Source organism: Herpailurus yagouaroundi, unplaced genomic scaffold (assembly GCF_014898765.1).
Source record: "Herpailurus yagouaroundi ecotype Mexico unplaced genomic scaffold, PumYag 77, whole genome shotgun sequence".
Classification (NCBI taxonomy): domain Eukaryota; kingdom Metazoa; phylum Chordata; class Mammalia; order Carnivora; family Felidae; genus Herpailurus; species Herpailurus yagouaroundi.
The window spans coordinates 75,915,902-75,934,873 of record NW_024412388.1 but is presented as its reverse complement, the minus strand read 5'-3'; the positions used below and the strand labels follow the sequence as shown (position 1 = coordinate 75,934,873).

The following is an 18,972-nucleotide window of genomic DNA, read 5'->3' as shown; positions in this document are numbered from 1 at the left end:
CTGACCCTCCTTGTACCTAGTTTAAGAGTGTATTTATTCCTTTGGGGTGCCTGGGTGGCTCAGTAGGTTAAGCGTCCAGCTCAGGTCATGATCTCACCCATGGTGAGTTCAAGCCCCACATCAGGCTCTTGACAGCTCCGAGCCTGGAGCCTGCTTCAGATTCTCTCTCTCTCTCTCTCTCTCTCTCTCTCTCTCTGCCCCTCCCCTACTCACGTTCTGTCTCTCAAAAATAAAATAAGCATTTTTTTAAAAAAAAAGTATATTCCTTCAACCAAAGATTATCTTTGTTTTTTCCTCTAGGCCTGAGTACGATGCTACTGCCACACTCACTCCATCTACCCTCTCATCTTCTTAAAATAGGAGAGGAAGAAAATCCAATTGTGAAATTCGATTTTTAACAGAAACTGTGCTTTCGCTAGCATCGCCTCCCCCCCAAAGACATGTGGTGTCCTTTACTCTCCAGCGATTTTTTTGTTCACTTTTAAAATCTCCTGTATTTTCCTTGGTGGCACATTCCCTTCTCAGTTCTTTAATCAAACCCATTTTACTGTTCAGAAATGTAAATTCCTGCTTTTTTTTCCTCACCCCTGTCCCAGATGACGAATTACATCTACAAACCCCTTTTCACACTCTGTTTAGTGTCGCCCTCTCTCAGGAAGCTTAGCATTATTCTCACTACAACTCTTGTCTGGCCTAAGCCCAGGGCCCCCACGGTTTACCCTTTCTTCCAAATCAGCCCTCGTCCTCTAACATCCAATTAGGGCCCAGGGCCTAAATTTCATACCCAATCCGCGGCCACATCCAAGGCCCCTCCTCGACCCCACCCCCCTGCCCAGCCCAGCCTCTGTTCCTCGGACCTAACACAGCCCCCGCACCTCCACCTGACCCGAGCAGTTCGCGATCCTTTCAGGCCCTCCAGCCCCTTTCAGCGCCTTCCGCCCCACCCCGCATCCCGTGGCATCCAGTCCACGCTCGCGGCCGACGCCTCAGCCAATCCGCGTGCTGCATCCCGACCCCGCGGGCACCCGCGCCCAGACTCCGCCCCCACGCCCGAATCCTGACCCACCCGGCCCTGAAGCGCAGGCGTGACCCGAGCCGGGGGAGGCGAGACTGGCGCGCGCGTAGGAGGTGAGTGGGGTGTCGGGGGCGCTCCGGGTCCCGACGCGCGGAGTCGTGTGGAGCGAGGCCGGGAGGGAGGCGGCCGGAGTCGGGCTCCCGGCGAGCCGGAGAGGCCGACTGGATCTCCTTCAGGACCGGGACTAGCGTTTGGGAGCAGGCGGCGTGACCCGGGGCTGGGTCCTTTGACCCGCACCCTGGCGGTGCGGGGCGCCCGCGCTGGCATTGAGTTTCCTCTGGAGAGGTGGCTGGCTTGGCAGGTGGGGCCACAGCACCCCGGTCACCCCCCCCCCCCAAAAAGCCTTTTTGCCCCTTTTGCTCTTGATTTTACAGCTTTGGCATTTTGAAAACACCGACAACAGTACATCCAAAACCGGGATTCCTAACTGGAAAGGAAACGAAGGCTGTTCACTTGCTGTGTAAGTGAAGTGTGGAGTTTGAAGTGTGTGGTTAGAAAAGCAGCCCAATCTGCCGCTCCACGAGTGCGACCCCCCGCCCTTGGGCTGCCTCCCGGGCACGGGGGCGCCTGTCCCCCTCTGCGGCCTGAGGCCAGAATTGGGCAGCCCGCCCACTTCCACGGCAGGCGCCAACCGAGCACAAAGTCACTTCGTGTTGTGCTAGAACCTCATTCCTTCTCATAGAAATAAGGCAGCCGCACTTCTTCCCCCAATCAGATTTATATTCGCCGAATCCATTTTCACAGATCGGCTTTTTAACAGTTTCAGGATCCTGCCTCCTTAAGTGTGGTGCGGACTAAATATGGTTCGGTTTTCCCATTCTTGCTCCAGTGACAGGGCTTTGAGGCCTGTTAATCCCACTGTACTTCCCCGTCCAGTACCTGTTCACCTAGATGCCCTCTGTTGCACCAGGGAACTTTGCAAACAGAAGTTTGGAAGAAGTGGACCGACAGGGAGAGCATGAGGTAGAAATAATCTTTGTTCAAACTGCTAACGTGGGTGTGCATTGGCGTCAGCCTTTTTTGGAGTCACCTCACCTTGAGGCTTGCAGTTAACCTGAGCGATCGGAACATCGTCCCCACAAGCAAAGCAGTTATATGTAAGTTGATCATTTGGGTTTAAGGCCAGAGTTTCAAACTGATAAGATTAATTTTGATTGCTTTGCTTTGTAGCTCTGGGTTCTGCTCCCCGCCCCCACCAACAATTCTGGAGCCTTCTCAGCTTGTGGCACACACACCTTCTGTATCTTGGTTTTAAATACTCTACTCCAATGATGATAAATAGTTTACTTTTATATTGATCATGATTATTTCAACATGGAGCTGACCTTATGTATAATATGCTATAATCAGGTTTACCAGATCGCCTTGATATACCATTGCCTGGTTTTCTCAGAGCATTGTTTTTAAGGAGAAGCTAGAAAAATATAGTGAAAATGTTGTTTAGAATTAAAAGCCATATACCTTTGATTTTTTTCTGACTTTTCAATGACATCCAAATTTGTTCATTTATTTTTATTATTTGTAAATATACATATGGAATGTTAATTGCATTAGAAAGTGCTGGTCAAAATGTGTTTATGTAAACTGCAGAAGAAAAATAGCTTCAGAGGTTCTGAATCTGTATCTGTCAGCCTACTTAGATTTCTTTGGAGCCTTTTTTTTTTCTTTCCCCCCATGGATACCCCACAATTTCTCCCACAAACAGATTATCTAGTGAGAGTAAAGTTGAGAAGAAGAGAGAGCCCAGATCTGGGTATTGAGAAATTCTATCATTTAGTGGCAGGTTGGAGGAGAGGTAGGAGGGAAATGAGGGATCCTACTACGTCAAAAGCCAAGAGAACACGGGTGTTTCTGGGAGGAGACAGGACTTACCCAGTAGTATCTGAAGCTGCAGAGAGCTCAAGGGTCAGAACTGACTTGAGCAAGATCTGCCTCTGTGGAGTAATGGGTACAAAAGTCGGATTGCATACAAGAAGAATGAAATCTTGCCATTTGCAACTAACTACGTGGATGGAACTGGAGGGCATTATGCTAAGCGAAATTAGTCAGAAAAAGACAAATATCATATGACTTCACTCATATGAGGAATTTAAGATACAAAACAGATGAATAAAAGGGAAGGGAAGCAAAAATAATATAAAAACAGGGAGGGGGCAAAACATAAGAGACTCTTAAATATGCAGGAAAAACAGGGTTGCTGGAGGGGTTGTGGGAGGGGGATGGGCTAAATGGGTAAGGGGCACTAAGGAATCTACTCCTGAAATCATTGTTGGACCAGATGCTAACTTGGGTGTAAAATAAACAATAGATAAATTAAAAAAAAAAAAAAAAGACTGCATCAGGTATAAGAGTATGTAGATTGAGGAAAAGGAGACAACTAATCTGTCTTTTTAAAGGTTTTGCTCTTGGGGCGCCTGGGTGGCTCAGTCGGTTGAGCGTCCGGCTTCGCTCAGGTCACGATCTCACGGTCCGTGAGTTCGAGCCCCGCATCAGGCTCTGTGCTGACAGCTTAGAGCCTGGAGCCTGCTTCAGATTCTGTGTCTCCCTCTCTCTCTGGCCCTCCCCCCATTCATGCTCTGTCTCTCTCTGTCTCAAAAATCAATAAAATGTTAAAAAAAAAAAATTAAAGGTTTTGCTCTTAAGAGAAAGTAACAGGAAGGTTTTGATTTGAAGAGGAAATGTATGATAGGGAGGACAAGGTAGAGTCAAGAGTTTAATTCTTGGTTGGTGTTTTGTATTTGCTGTTTTTTGTAACTGGAAGAGATGTGAGCAAGGAAAGTTGCATTTACAAGAGAAAGGGTAATAATCACTGGAGAAAGGTCTCTGTAGTGCTAGGAGTGAATGAGATCTAAGCCATGGGAGGAAGAATTATCCTTTTGTGGGAGGGTGAGTTCCTGTAGTATAGAAAGGAAGGAAAAGATTCTTTGGGCTTGGTGTTTTCTATTTGGGTAAATTGAGATGGTAAATCTGATGGCTTCTATTTTCTCTATGATAGGAAGCAAGGGCATCTGTTTAGAACAAAGAGCTTTTAGGTTAGAGGAGTGTGGGAAAAATTAAAATCTGGACTGTAGGAGAGAAGTGTGGCCTGCCCTCTTAGGGTTTCCAGCTGGGCCTTAGAATTATACTGACATAAGGCAGATAGTAGGAGAAGCGTACAAAGAAGCGGCCGAAACAACTGCTTTTATACTAGGTTGAACGTGGAGAGGCAATTGTGGGAAAGTAACTAAAATATTTAGGTAAGCTAAAGAAAGATAAGGATTATTTTAACAAGGCCTCTCTTTACAAAATTCGCTCAGCTTCAGTTTACCATCTAAGAGTGTTCCTTTTCTCCTGTATAGGGAGGGCACCTTTCACATGGAAATTTTATCTCCTGTTTTCAGGAAGAAAAGGAAGGATCAGATTGCTCTTTTTGGCATTTGCTATTTTTCAAGTGCCTTTAGCTCAAAATAATTCTTATTCCAAAATGGTGTATTTTGGGGTGGCATATCCTGCCATCCTTCCCCTACAAAATAGAGTATAACGCTGCAGAGTGTTGGGGGTCATTTCGAAGTTAATGGCCATGTATTTATGGTGAAACCACGCATCCTGTATGACCTTCCCCCAGCTTGGGAAAGCCAAACACTGTAGATGAGTTGATCCAGGGCTAGAGTGTTACAGACAGGTGAGAGGCTAGACAGGGTGGGGTAGGGCATTGTCTAGAAGATTGCTGAAGTGATGAACTGGCATCTATATTGGAAAATAAAGGAAAGTGCAGGCTGATTGGGAAAAGGAAAGGCAGCCTCCTAGAGATCTTGATAATACTGAAGAATAGAATAATTAATTGAAAGGAAAGATAGTTTATGGTCAAAGAGCAGAATGTTTCAATCAGTTATTTTGCAATTAGACCCGACTGAGGTAATGGCAAGGTGTAGTGTATGGTAGCAGGAGAGAGACTAAGGTGGAATGGAGCAGAAGAGCAGTGGACATGGGGATGTCACCTGTTGGGTGGATCATCTCCGAAGCCATTGAAATTACCTGGGATGGTCACAGTATTGAGTTGAGAATACTGTGTGCGTACTGACAAAGTCCTTAATAAGGACAGGGAGTTACCAGCAGGACAGAAGATAATGTCAGTGAGGCAGATGAGGGAAGTAATAGTCTGGCAGTGGTAAAATGGATGGCAAGAAAGAGTCAGGTGGGGCATATATGAACAGAAGCCAACACTGAGGAACATAGAAGTGGTATGTTCAGGGAACGGTTAAGATTTGTGTTAAAACAAGGAGAATGCTCTGAGAACATAAAGATATATTGGAATTTGCTGATTATGGTCCACCTGTTCTAAAAGACACAGTGGAAGGTTTGGAACGTGGAAGAGAAATGGAGAACTGGGTCAGTTGCCCGCAAGTACATTGTATTATGGAGGTAATATGCTGTTGAAGGTAGATAGAGAGGAGGCAAGATTTAGGCTTTGGGATTTCCAGACGAAAACAGGTAGATTGAGTGTCAACTTCCTAAGGAGAATGGGCACTGAGGCCTGGTGGCCAGAGGAGATTTCCCAAGAGCTGGAGTCTAAGCTCCACACGTGATCAGTCAGTGACTTACCAGCACCTTCTGGATTTACCTTCAAACCGAGGACTGATGTATTCACCTGTTTTGAAAAATGAGGGAACTGATGTTCAGCAAGAGTCAGCAACTTCTCCAAGGATAGAAAACTTTTTAAAATATCAGAATAAGGACTTGAATCCAGGTATCCTGATTCCTAGTACTGTCCCCGCACCCCCGCCCAGTTTTTCTCCAGAAGGTGGAACAGGTCTCTCTGATTTGTCCACTTAGAAGAAAATATTTTGCTTATACTTAGTCTAAATACCTAAGGAATTAGGCTGAACTGAAATAAATGAACATTGATTTGCTGGGGGGGAAAGGGGGGACCAACTAAATTATCCTAAATCAAATAGCTCCATGATACTCAATAAAGATTTTTTGATATTGTTCCCTTTGTTTGGTAATACCTTTTCTTAAAACTATCCATGTTGCCTAAACTAGTTAATAATTTATTCCTGAATAGAACAGTTAATGATGCAAGAATAAGCATTCCTTAATTTAAGAAAACCTGTTCTTCAACTTGAAAGACTTAAAACATAAGGGGTAATTATTTACTTTACAAAAGGAATCAATATTTCATAAAAAGATTCATAAATAGCCACTGATATCATTAATTTGTAATGTGATTTGATGTATTTATTCAGTAATTTAACATTTTATTTATCAAGTGCATACTATTTGCCAGAGAATGCAGTAGTAAACTAAATATACCAGGCCCTGCACACGAAGCATCAAATGAGTGAATGAATGACCAACCAAACAACAACAAAAGTGCTTTGCAGAAAATTAAAATAGGCTGATGTGATAGAATGGCTGAGAGGCTGTTGTTGTTTTTTAATTTTTTTAATGTTTATTATTTATTTTTGAGAGAGAGAGAGACAGAGACAGAGTGCAAGCAGGGGAGGGGCAGAGAGAGGAAGACACAGAACCTGAAGTAGGTTCCAGGCTCCAAGCTGTCAGCACAGAGCCGGATGCAGGGCTTGAACTCTCAAACTGCGAGATCATGACCTGAGCCAAAGTCGGATGTTTAACCAACTGAGCCACCCAGACACCCCTAAGAGGCTGTTGTTTTAAGCTGAGAAATTGCTGACAAGGTCAGGATTTTATATTTAACTTCTTAAGAAACTTGAATATATTATTTCTCACATTTAAAGCTTTCTGTAGCCTTAACATTTTGGTAATTCAAAGAGAGTCCTAGCTAGCTTTGGTGGATTCCTTTAAATCTGTAGAGTATGTCTCTTCTTCTAAAGTTTAATTAACCACTGGAGATGGAGGAAATGACACCCACTGATAGAAGATTCTCAGACTAAAACTTCTTCTAAGTAAGAAGTTTCTGTTTACCTGAATGTTCTTAGAAAGTTGGGTTGTCTTCTAATTCTAGGTGACAGTATAATAATAGAATTTCATATTGCTTTGGTAACAGTTTTCCTTATAGGTAGAGACATAATTCAGAATGCATGCCTGTTATGTAACTAGAATCTATTGAAATAGCTTGCTACCTTTCTATGGGATTGTTGAGGAAAGTGCCGTCTGAAAATAACCTAAAATTCATTCGTATATTCTTTATGTTTGTCAAGGACCTGCTATAATGCTTTTTAAACAACTTGCTAAATTCTAACCACTTTAATTTACTGTCACAAATTGTGCTTTTTTATATGACTTTATCCAGACAATTCTGAAATTTGAGTAGTTCCTAGGTTGAAATATCCTGGTTTTTATAGCTGCTATAAATGAAACTTCTACTTACTGTAATTTTATGCTCTTGACTAAATTAGAGCTTTTTATCTTTTGAATTCACAATATGCTTACACACCTCTAGTTTAAAATGACATATCCATAAATTTTTATAAGATAAAGAGGGTTCTAGTGATGAGAGGTTATATGTAGAAAGAGAACTGTGAAAAATTTTTACTTATATTTTGTATAAGCTTATGGTCTATTAGCTAGCTGTAAGTGTCTGATAGTGATGTAAGTGTCATATATTTTCTTCTTGTTAACATATTTCTTTTATCCTGCAGCATGTTTTTGGCCCAGAGGAGACTTTGCTCCCTTGAAAGTAGAGCAAAATTCCTGAAGACAATTTATTCTTCAAAAATCCTCGGACTCCCTACTTCTGCTGTAGGTATTGCTTAATCACTTATACAGATACGTATTGTACTTATCCTGCCATGTCAAAAAAGGATACAATTTTCTGGGTACTTTAGAAGCATTTTATTGGAATGAGTATTTCTATGATGTGTAAGCTGAAGGTATCGCTGGTCATTGCTGGAACTGACATTCACTGAGCTGCTTGCTGTTTATGTATCATAGTGCTGGCTGTCTCCTTTTATCTTTGCATAACTCTTCAAGTTATGAATTGTTATATTCTTGTGTTACAAGTGAGAAAATGGAGACTTAGACAGGTGTAGTAACTTCCCCAAGGTCACAGCTTTTAAATGGCATAATCAAAATGCCCATTCACCCCTATCTACCTCTGGCACTCTCAAGGGCACTCCCTGTCCACTCAAGATAGGAAATTATAGTGAATGTAAGTGCTGGCCCTGTGACTTCCAGTTTATTAGAAAATATGGCAGATTGAGGAACAGGTGATGTGAGAGCATGGAAGAGCAAACAATCCAAAATGTGGGTCATAACAAGATAGATTAAGTGACCCAGTTTTTTCAACAAGTCAGTGGCATGGGAAAAAAGTTGGGGGAGGGATATTTCAGAAGGACTGCTCTAGGATGAAAAGAGGCTTCAGAACTTCATCCAGCAAATACAGCATGTAGACCTTGTTTAGGAACTTGATTGCAATCAACTGAAATGCAAAAAAGGTATTTTTAAAGACAGTCAGAAAAATATGGATATTGATTGGGTATTAGATGATATGGTTACAAAAACAAAGTCCAACTGAGAAAATTTGCAGATCCAACTGGCTTTATTAAATGATTCATGAACCGGCACCCTCCCATCCAGTGAGCAGAGAGGAGCCCCAAGGAGTTGTACAAAACGGAAGGCTTTTGTGGAAAGGAGGGTGGGGAAAGAAAGTTATTAGCAAAATGAAAGGATTGCTCCATGCCAGGAGCAATTACTTCATCTTTCTTTGAGGGATAGGGTGACCCATGTGGTAGACTCATTGGCAACTAATTGAAAAATTCCTGGCTGACTGATTAAGACTACATTTCTGAGGGAAGTTGATGGTGCAGTTAGATTAGGTATTAAGCCCCCGTTTGGCAACTTGGTCTAAGTGACATTTTGGGCCTGTGGTTTTGTTTTTAACAATTCTCTCGATTCTCCAAGTAACTGAGAGATGTGATCAAAATTTAAGGCATTAGTGCCACTCTCAGTTACCACTCTGAAGTTGACAGTTTTGTTCTTTTAGGTGGTACCTATAGGTTACGATATTCCTGCTTAACCTCTTGATATTCACAGGTCATAACTTCCAGTTTACACTCATTAAGTTGGTCACTTTCGTCATTCCTTAAACAGCCCAGTCATTTGCTTGGTAATTAGTAGAGGGAGATATGATTACTATAAGGAGGATAATTCCCAGTGTTTGGAGTGCACTCTAAAGCCATTGTCCCAAGACTCAATCAAACCAATCAAAATCCACAACGTCAAAGAAAGACTCCAAGGAAGGAATCACCTTTTCACCTTTTTCCTTTGGTCTTATGTAATTGAGTTCTTCCCCAGAGATACTAACCCCGGTATAGCAGGTGGTGTTGGCCTCAGCACAGATAATCAAGAGTTATTCTAATATCGAGGACAACTTTTGCCAGAGAGGCTAAAGATCTTTGTAGGACAACTATCCCATTAGCAACAGATTCTTCATTATCTTCAAGAGTTGGGAGAAGTTTCTGATCACATCCTCCTTTTCATTAACTCCTAACCCGGGAATCTTGACCCTGCCAAAGGAAGCAAATCCCGAATCCTGAATGCCTCCTGGTAGGTCTTTTTTAACTCAACGGTATAAATTCAGGGGAGTCGACCAATGAGATGTCTTAGTTTGCTTGTGAAAAGTTAGGGGTACAGTTAGATAACTTAAGAGGCCTTGCCCAGCTTGTGCCAACGAGGCATTCACAGGCCCAAGGAGAATGATAATTGCCACAGACAAAGACACACAAACCATTCCTATTAGGATGGGATTATTGCATTTGCCCTCTCACCTGTCACCCCAGCCTGGGGTCACTTAGATTTTCAGCACAATGGGAAGAACATTTCTAAACTGAAAGAATGAGTCCTTATAATACCCTGCAAAGATGGGTGTTGCTGGTGAGAGGTCTTAGAGAATGGGAGCAGATGTGAGTTAGATGATCAGGAGAATGAGGATATTCAAGTAACAAGATTTATAGAAGTGATTGTATCTAATTGGGTACTACACTTACAATTGAAGAAAGAAAAAAAGCACAGTTTGTTCTATCTATAAAAGTTGAAATCAGTGGGAGACTTCAGGGGGTGCGGAGTTAATTGTAGTTTTCAGTGACATTAGGAAAAGAAGAGAAATAAGTCACAGGGAGGACCAGGGCTTTCTAACATCCTGGACAGATTGGAATCTTTGATGACAGATCCAGCAGTCTGAAAGATTACTCCCCTTTCCCTCTTAGCAATGGCCTGGGAGATACAGATGAAGGTCTTGTCTTTCCAGGCTGATGCCAAAGGAAAGAAAGAGGAGAAAAAATTTCATGTTAAAGTATGAAGTCTTGGGGCGCCTGGGTGGCGCAGTCAGTTAAGCGTCCGACTTCAGCCAGGTCACGATCTTGCGGTCCGTGAGTTCGAGCCCCGCGTCCGGCTCTGGGCTGATGGCTCAGAGCCTGGAGCCTGTTTCCGATTCTGTGTCTCCCTCTCTCTCTGCACCTCCCCCGTTCATGCTCTGTCTCTCTCTGTCCCAAAAATAAATAAATGTTGAAAAAAAAAATTTAAAGTATGAAGTCTTGATCTGGTGTCTTGGGAAGAAGCAGTTCACTTCGATGTCAGCTACTTGTCTTGTCAATTTGATTTACATGTCTCCAGCATCTTTACAGGAGCAGAGGTCAAGTGAGGCTGTCTTGTCTTTAGGTGTATGATATGTATGCAAGGCTTAATGCCCTCTAGTTTTTCAACAGTGTCAGTGGTCAGGAATACTTTGGTAAAGTTCTTTCCAATGTGGCTCTAGAGCTGCTTTTTTTTTTTTTCCCTTCTCATTGGTGTTTCCAAAATACCCAGTCCCCAGGCTCCAGAGTGACCAACAGGATCCTTGGAACTGGGGTCAGAGAAAGCTTCTTTAACCTGTTGATGGTAGGCCTTAGCGTTAGACATTAAAGACTCACAGTAGGGGCCCCTGGGTGGCTTGGTTGAGCAACCGATTTCAGCTTGGGTCACAATCTCACAGGTCGTGAGTTCAAGCCCCTCGTCGGGCTCTGTGCGTACAGCTCAGAGCCTGGACCCTGTCTCCCTCTCTCTCTCTGCCCCGCCCCCCTTCACATTCTGTGTCTCTCTCAAAAATAAATAAACATTTAAAAAAAAAAAAAAAAGACTCACAGTAGCTAGTCATATTGGCATGAGGTGACAAGCAGAAAGTTGCATGCCAATAGAAGTTGGCCTGCAGGTGACTATCTCATGTAGAGTGAGTTTATGTTTCCCAAGGGGGACGTTGTGAATCATCAGCAGAGCCAGTGGCAGAACCTTAGACCAAGGGAGTCCAGCAGTTTCAGTAAGCTCAGAGATTTTAAGTTGGAAAATTGCATTAGTTCTTTCAACCTTGCCCAATGAATTGAGGCAATAGGAAAAGTGATATGTCCGAGATGTTTGCAAGGTCTTTATTAAAGCTTGTATGATTCTCCCAATGAAGTGGATGCCTTGATCACTAGAAATTATGGAAAGTAGGGGCGCCTGGGTGGCGCAGTCGGTTAAGCGTCCGACTTCAGCCAGGTCACGATCTCGCGGTCCGTGAGTTCGAGCCCCGCGTCAGGCTCTGGTCTGATGGCTCGGAGCCTGGAGCCTGTTTCCGATTCTGTGTCTCCCTCTCTATCTGCCCCTCCCCCGTTCATGCTCTGTCTCTCTCTGTCCCAAAAATAAATAAACGTTGAAAAAAAAAAAAAAAAAAAGAAATTATGGAAAGTATACCCCAAATGGGAAACATGTTTTCTATCAGTTTCTTTGTCACTTGAGGGAGTAAACCTTGCAGCAGGGGAAAGCTTCAGCCCATCTGGAAAATATACAAACAATAACAAGAACATATTGATAACCCCAGAATGGTGGCAGTTGAATGAAGTCCAGCTGTAGGTGTTCAAAGGGTCCATAGGAGGCTGGGAACAAAAATAGGTTTTCTAGAACTGTGGTCCTGACAGGTTAGACACTGATGGTAAACTGTGGTTTGTTTGGTTGTTTGTTTGTTTTTGGCAGTCTTGTAGAAGTTTCTCCACCAATGTTTGTTTATAATTTGAGTTATGTTAAACCTACCATGGTGGGTGAAGGAATGTAAAAATCAAAAAATGGGATTTGCCAAGGAGCCGGAAAGAACCAAGCAGCCATCATGAGCTTCCCGTATCCTTGACTGTTCATTGAATTTACAAGCGTTATTTGTACATCCTAATTTTTCTGATTTAGGAGCAAACTGTTGCCATGTCACAAGGACATCAGGATGGCAAAGGTCTGGCAACAAAGGGATTTTTTTTGTAGAAGCAGAATGGACTTTATCCACATGTGCCACATCCTTTACAGATTCTCTTGCTGTTGCCTCTGCATGAAAGTCAGCTGGGGCATGTCCCTGATGTTCAGGTTTAATCCTTTTAGTATGTGTCTCTACTTGAGGACAGGAACTTCAGAAGATAGAGTAAGGTCGTGTATGCATCCATTTTTTCTTTGGGTCCCAGTGGACATGAGAAAACCCCTTTATTTCCATAACATTCCAAACTCGTGGATTACCCCAATGGCATATCCTTCAGCAGTGTAAATATTAACAATGTGCCCTTCTGAAAACTGACCTGCGCTGGTGAGGGTCTGGTGCTCTGCTTGTTGGGCTGATTTAGCTTTTGGCACATCTCCCTTTCTGGGTAGTTCATATTGGGTGGTAACAGCATAATCAGCCTGGAACTTCCATTTTCATTTTTACAGTATGACCCATCAAAAAACAAGATTAGATCAGAATTAGTCAAAGGGGTGTCCCTTAGATCAGGACACAGTGTCCTGAAATGTGGATGTTAGTACCTCACAGTAGTGAGGCTCACCTTCATTAGGCAGGGGGGCCCTAATGTGTCAGGTCTAAGAATGTTGCAACATTTAAGATGAAGATTGGTGGTGAAAGCAGAAGGACTTTGAGTTTAGTGGGTCAATTCAGAGTTAGGAAGGCTTTGGACAGCATGTGGGGTTTGTAAGTGGACATCCCTTCCAGAATGTTAGATCAGCTGAGGCTTCTGAGTGAAGCTGCATCTTGCCTTAAAGCAGCTGGGATAGACTGAAGCACCTGAATCAAGCTGCATACTATAATGGGCAACAAGCCTTTGTCACCATCTTGTGTGAGCATCTCCAGGACTTGGTTATCTTTTTCATGTATAAATTAGGTGAACGATTTTGAATAGTTCAGCTTCCCTGGGGCAGGTGGCTCTTGTAAGGCTTGTTTCGGTTTTAGAAAGGCCTGTTTATGTAGATCATCCCGGGGAAAGGGGTCCAGGAACCAAAATGGTAATAAGTTCATAAGATGGGGAAGCACATAAAAATTAGCAACCCATAGTCTGTGACATCAGCTAGACCTAGAACTCCATGAAGCTGTCACTTTGTTGTAGGCCTAGGAAATTCCTGGATTCGTTTAATTCTTTTTGGAGATAGCCGGATCCCACCAGTACTTACATCATGATCTAAGTAATAAACAGTGTCTGAGGATGATTGTGATTCTTCAGATACCTTATGTCCTTTTCAACTAACTGTTGTAGCAAATAAATGGGATCTTGTATGGATGCCTTCTTAGTAACAGAGCACAGCAAGAGACTGTCCACATGCTATAAAAGAGTTCATTACCTGGGGAACCGGAGGGTATTTCTGTCTTTGTGGAGCAGCTGGGAGAAATAAGAAGGGGACTCAATGAGCCTTGGCCTCTGTACCCAACTGTTTGGGTGTATTGTTGATTATTCTGAGTTGATTATTCTGAGTTGATTATTCTGAGATCTTGTCTGTCAGGATCTGCAGGGATGCTGAAAGAGGCTGAACAGAGGTCTGCCACAGTGAACAATTTTGAGTCAGGTGGAACTTGGGACAAAAGGCATGTTTGGAAAAAGGGGAATAACTGTCTTGTTAATAGATCTGAAGTCCTGGACAAATTGCTATCCCCTCCCATTAGGTTTCTGGACTGGCAAGCCCCTTGAGTGTTAGAAGGCCTCCTACAGAATTGATTAACTCCTGGCTGATTAGGTCTTCTCGTATTTGTTCGAGGCCTTGCATGGATGTTGAGGAAATTCAGGAAGAAGTTTAGTCACATCTATACGTATTTTTATAGGTGCTGCGCTTTTTATCCTTCCATTGTCTATACTGGAAGCAGCTCATCGAATTTCAGGCATGTTGATTAAATTAAGGAACTTCTGTTAGAATTCTTCTATTTCGGGACACCTGGGTGGCTCAGTCAGTTGGGCATCTGACTTTGGCTCGGGTCATGATCTCACAGCTTGTGGGTTCGAACTCCGTGTCAGTCTCTGTGCTGACAGCTCAGAGCCTGGAGCCTGCTTCAGATTCTGTGTCTCCCTCTCTGTCTCTGCCCCTCCCGCGCGCGTGCGCGCGCGCGCTCTCTCTCTCTCTCTCTCTCTCTCAAATAAATAAGCATTAAAAAAAAATTCTTCTATTTCAAGGACAGAATGGAAAGAACATGAAAGATCAGGTTCAGGTTGGTCAGGGAACTCCAAAGTGAGGTCTTCCTTGGAGGCAACCCATATTAACCCTTTGAGTTTGGACGGGGATGGTTACCTGATAGAATGACTAGGGCTATGTCACACAGCAAAAAGGAATGTTTTTCAGTGAAAGGTTCCAAAGTCATTGGTACTGGTTGAGATAGAATTTCTCTCTGAATTTTGTTAGCCACCCCCACAGTGGCAACTTCTTTTTCTCTCCGAGGGAACTGTTGCCCTATGAGAGTGAACTTTAAAGTACAAAGTGTGGTGGGGTGGCTGGGTGGCTCACTCGGTTAAAAATCCGATTTTGGCTCAGGTTGTGATCTTGTGGTTGGGCTCTGTGCTGACAGCTCAGAGCCTGGAGCCTGCTTGGGATTCTGTGTCTCCCTCTTTATCTGCCCCACTGCTTGCACTCTGTCTCTGTCTCTCTCTCAAAAATAAATAAACATTAAAAAGAAAAAAGAAGATAGAAAGTGTATCTGCAACTTCAGGCAGCTTAATTTCAAAAGGTAGTTCTTGAACAGTCTCTTCAGAGTATAAAGTCAGTTCAGACACAGAATTAGTAAAACCTAACACCCAGGTAAAGAAGGATAGAGTGGAGCAGTAGGGGTCACATCAGTCTTAATGTCTTTTGTTTCAGGTACCTCTGCTGTTTTTACTTTTTCATTAGCCTTTTGTAATGAATCTTTTAATGAAGCTATTTTAGAACCTTGAAGTCTTTTGGAAACTTTTGTATACCAATTAAAATAGGTATCCTATTCTGTTCCTTTAATTTGGGAACCTTTCTTTTCTTTTATTTTAAAGTTTATTTATTTATTTTTAGAGAGAGAAAGCACAAGTCAGGGAGGGGCAGAGAAGGGGGGTGGGGGGAGAGAGAGAGAAAGAAAAAGAATCCCAAGCAGGCTCTGCACTATCAGCACAGAGCCCCAAGCAGGGCTCGAACCCATGAACCTGAGATCATGCTCTGAGCTGAAGTTGGACCGTTAACCTACTGAGCCACCTAGGCACCCCTGGGAATCTTTATTTTCAAGTGCACTTTGCAAATAAATGGTCTTGTCTAACTGGAATGTTCCCCTTAATGGCCATTGCAATTCTACGTGTTCTTAGTAATATTTTGCCATTTCTATAGATATTACAGCTCCCAGCACTATAGTTTTTAGACCTAACATAAGCATGCTTGACTCTAGAATTCAAGGATCCATCCCATTAGCCTTTGAGTCTCTCAGAGCCAAACTAACACCTAAAATGATGTGCCTTGGAGTTGGGAATTGTGTATTTTACAGTGCACCTTGTTGAATGGAAGTTTTCTTGAGGTTGGCGGGTGACCTAGTGTGAATCCAACTTGTCCATGACCAACTTCTCATAGGAATCTTCTTAAGGTGGCAAGCACTCTAACAGCTCTTAAATGCCCCACCCATGGTCACCAATTTTTGCAGCTTTTTGGTCTCCAAGATCCCCGCTAGCAGTAACCTTTATTTACACAAAGCAAAACAAGACAAATGTGCACCTTAACATACCAGCAATAACCAAAACATGAGGCATTTAAAGCATTGCTAGCCAATAGAAGGCCTCATGTGCACTGCTAGCAATTCCCAGTGTGTACTAAACCAGCAGACTCCACAGTCAGGGAGACTGTGGATAGGAAACTGGGAGAGGATTCCGACATGAACTTACGGACTGAGCCAACAGCTAGGGACTGGTGTTTCTTTAGAGCCTTCTCTGTCAGTCTAGACTGACTCCTTAACCCTGGGCTGGAAAGCCAATTAGATCGGTAGCTTGAACACAAAAAGAGCAAAACTGAAACTGAGACAGACTTACCTATGGATCCAAGGAAATAATGTTAATTAGGCATGATAATGACATCAAAGTTCTGTAAGAAAATGTTGATAATTTTTAGAGATATATGCCAAGTATATAGGGGCAGAATGACTTAAAGTCTAAGATTTGTTTGCTCAGCAATAAAAATGATTTTAAAAGAAGTGGAGAGATGAAGCAAATGAGGTAAAATCGTGATGTGTGTATGAGTATTTTATATTAGGTTGCATCATATGACACTGTCGTTTTCATAGGTCAAAATGGATGAATATTGGCACTTTCACGTTCAACCTAATTCTAATCTCTCAACTTTTCTGTAGGTTTGAAATTTCACAAAAACATCACTAGCTTCTCCCTCTACTTGTGAATACTATGATTTCTACCTCATAAACATCTTGAATTCTAGCTCTCCTCTTTATTACCACTGTAACTATCAGGAAAATGCCTACAGTTCACTGGAGCCTTTGCAGTGAACATAGTCAACACAGATAAGTAAGCATTCTTCCTGCCTTAGGCAGATGAAAATAAGCAGGCTCATCAGTGTTATCAAGGGTAGCATTGACAAGTTTAAATCAAGAGATAGTGGACCTAGCTAGACTCCTTCCTGAAGACCTGTTTTCTCTAGAAATCCTCATCCACGCCATCATTAATATCATTGGAAAGTTACATAAAAGTCATCTCTGAGGAAAGGACTGTAATGGACGTTGGGCTGCACTTTATCTGTATCACTTGCTTTATTTTTTTATTTTTTAATTAAAAATTTTTTTTAATGTTTAGCCCAATGCGGGGCTTGAGCTCACAATCCTGAAATCAAGCAAGACCTGAGCTGAGATCAATAGTCGGACACTTAACCCACTGAGCCACCCAGGTGCCCCTCTTTTCTGCTTTCTAAGTAGACACTAGGTTTTAAGTATGTGGTGTGTAGCAAGAACTGTTTTTCACCATGGATTTAACTTATTTAATTATCACAACAGCGGCACAGGACAGGCATTCATTTTCCTTATAAACAAATGAGGAAATTGAGTTTCAGAGAAGAACCTGCTACTTTGCATAGCCAGTAGGTTTTGTTTTGTTTTAATTTTTTATTTGAGAGAGAGAGAGAGAGAGTGTGCGAGCGAGCACGCTTATATGTGAGCTGGGGACAGGGAGAGAAGGAAAGAGGAAAATCTTAACCAGGCTCCATGCTGAGCATGGGGTCTGACTCGGGGCCAATTCTTTTACCTCAAGATCCTGACCTGAACAGAAATCAGGAGTCGAACAATCAACCGACTGAGCCACCCAGGTGCCCCTACTAGTAGTTTTGATGTTTAATTTCAAAGTAAGATCTACCTGGCTTGAAAGTTCATTGTGTTAAACAAGTTTGGAAATTTTATTTTATTTTATTTTATTTTTATTATTTTTTTATTATTTAAAAAAAAATTTTTTTTTCAAACGTTTATTTATTTTTGGGACAGAGAGAGACAGAGCATGAACGGGGGAGGGGCAGAGAGAGAGGGAGACACAGAATCGGAAACAGGCTCCAGGCTCTGAGCCATCAGCCCAGAGCCTGACGCGGGGCTCGAACTCAAGGACCGCGAGATCGTGACCTGGCTGAAGTCGGACGCTTAACCGACTGCGCCACCCAGGCGCCCCAAGTTTGGAAATTTTAATTGGCATGTAGGCGTATATTCCAGGACACAGATTGGTGGGACCCCAATCTGCTTTACATATCTTCCTGGTGTTAGTGCCCAGTAGAAACCTGAGACCTGTTGTACAGTCTTAAATCCAAATTCGCAAGAGTTGTCCTGATTGGTTTAGCCTGACTCATTCGATTCCTAATCTAATAAGCTGTGGGGGAGTTGGGGGAGGGTGAGATTATATAGTCCAGACAGGCAGAGGGTTCACCCCTGTGAATATAGGTGGGGACAATAAACTCACTTATACTCAGTCTTGGCTTGGACCCGATTTTCAAAGAGAATAAATCAGGCTTTTTTTTTTTTTCCTTGACCTGAGTCCATTTTTTTGGTATTTCCATTCTGTATTTACCTATTCTGCCAGCTCCCAGGTTTGAAGACTCTTATTTCTAATAAGCTTGTTTTTCTATAGGTATTGTTAAAAGATAATTTTCAGAAAAAAGGCAGAATCATGACTTATACAAATGTAAAGATGCATATGTATTAAAGATTTTTATTTTATTCATATGAGAGAACAAGTTATGACCAGTTCAAAGGAAAGTCAAAAAGCATAAATTTGTATTTGATAAAGGAATTGAATTGCAAATGAAGGTAAAACTCATTTTTCCACTCGATGGAGGGAAGTCAGTCAAAACTCTGGAACCATTTTCCCTGTCAGTTACCTTCAGTCTACAAAGGTGTAAAATATGTCAAAGACCAATTTTAGCTCTGCTAGACTCAGCCCTGGAAGGGTGTGTTCATGTAGCCACTGCATAGTTCTCCCTTAAAGAACACATTTTTCCTCTTACATATTATCTCTCAGAGGGGATCCAAATTCCTTCCCTTTCACTCACTTATTTAGTCAACAAATATCAAATAGCTACAGCATATTAGACACAAGTAATTATAATTTGAAACAACTGTGTATGTTGCTTAAAAATTCCAGTTAAATATGTGTGCCTTTGAGTTATAAATTGGATTTTTATGTAATTAGTTTTTCTCCTTGTATATCTTAAGT

General features: G+C 42.4%; 1 protein-coding gene across 4 annotated transcripts in view; it reads left to right on the top strand.

Annotated features, from left to right (window-relative positions):
- Positions 1–237: 237 nt before the first annotated feature.
- The window catches only part of KYAT3 (kynurenine aminotransferase 3), a 75,957-nt gene continuing 57,222 nt past the window's right edge, over positions 238–18,972 (top strand). Inside the window, exons 1-2 of one of the 4 annotated variants that reach the window (XM_040470885.1) lie at positions 238–1,128; positions 7,675–7,774. In XM_040470885.1, coding sequence (XP_040326819.1) covers positions 7,676–7,774 — 99 coding nt within the window. In that variant the 5' untranslated portion in view covers positions 238–1,128; position 7,675. Of the gene's footprint in view, positions 1,129–1,441; positions 1,536–1,642; positions 2,173–6,729; positions 6,751–7,674; positions 7,775–18,972 lie in introns of those variants that run through there. The other 3 variants (XM_040470887.1, XM_040470886.1, XM_040470888.1) reach the window with 3 other exon arrangements.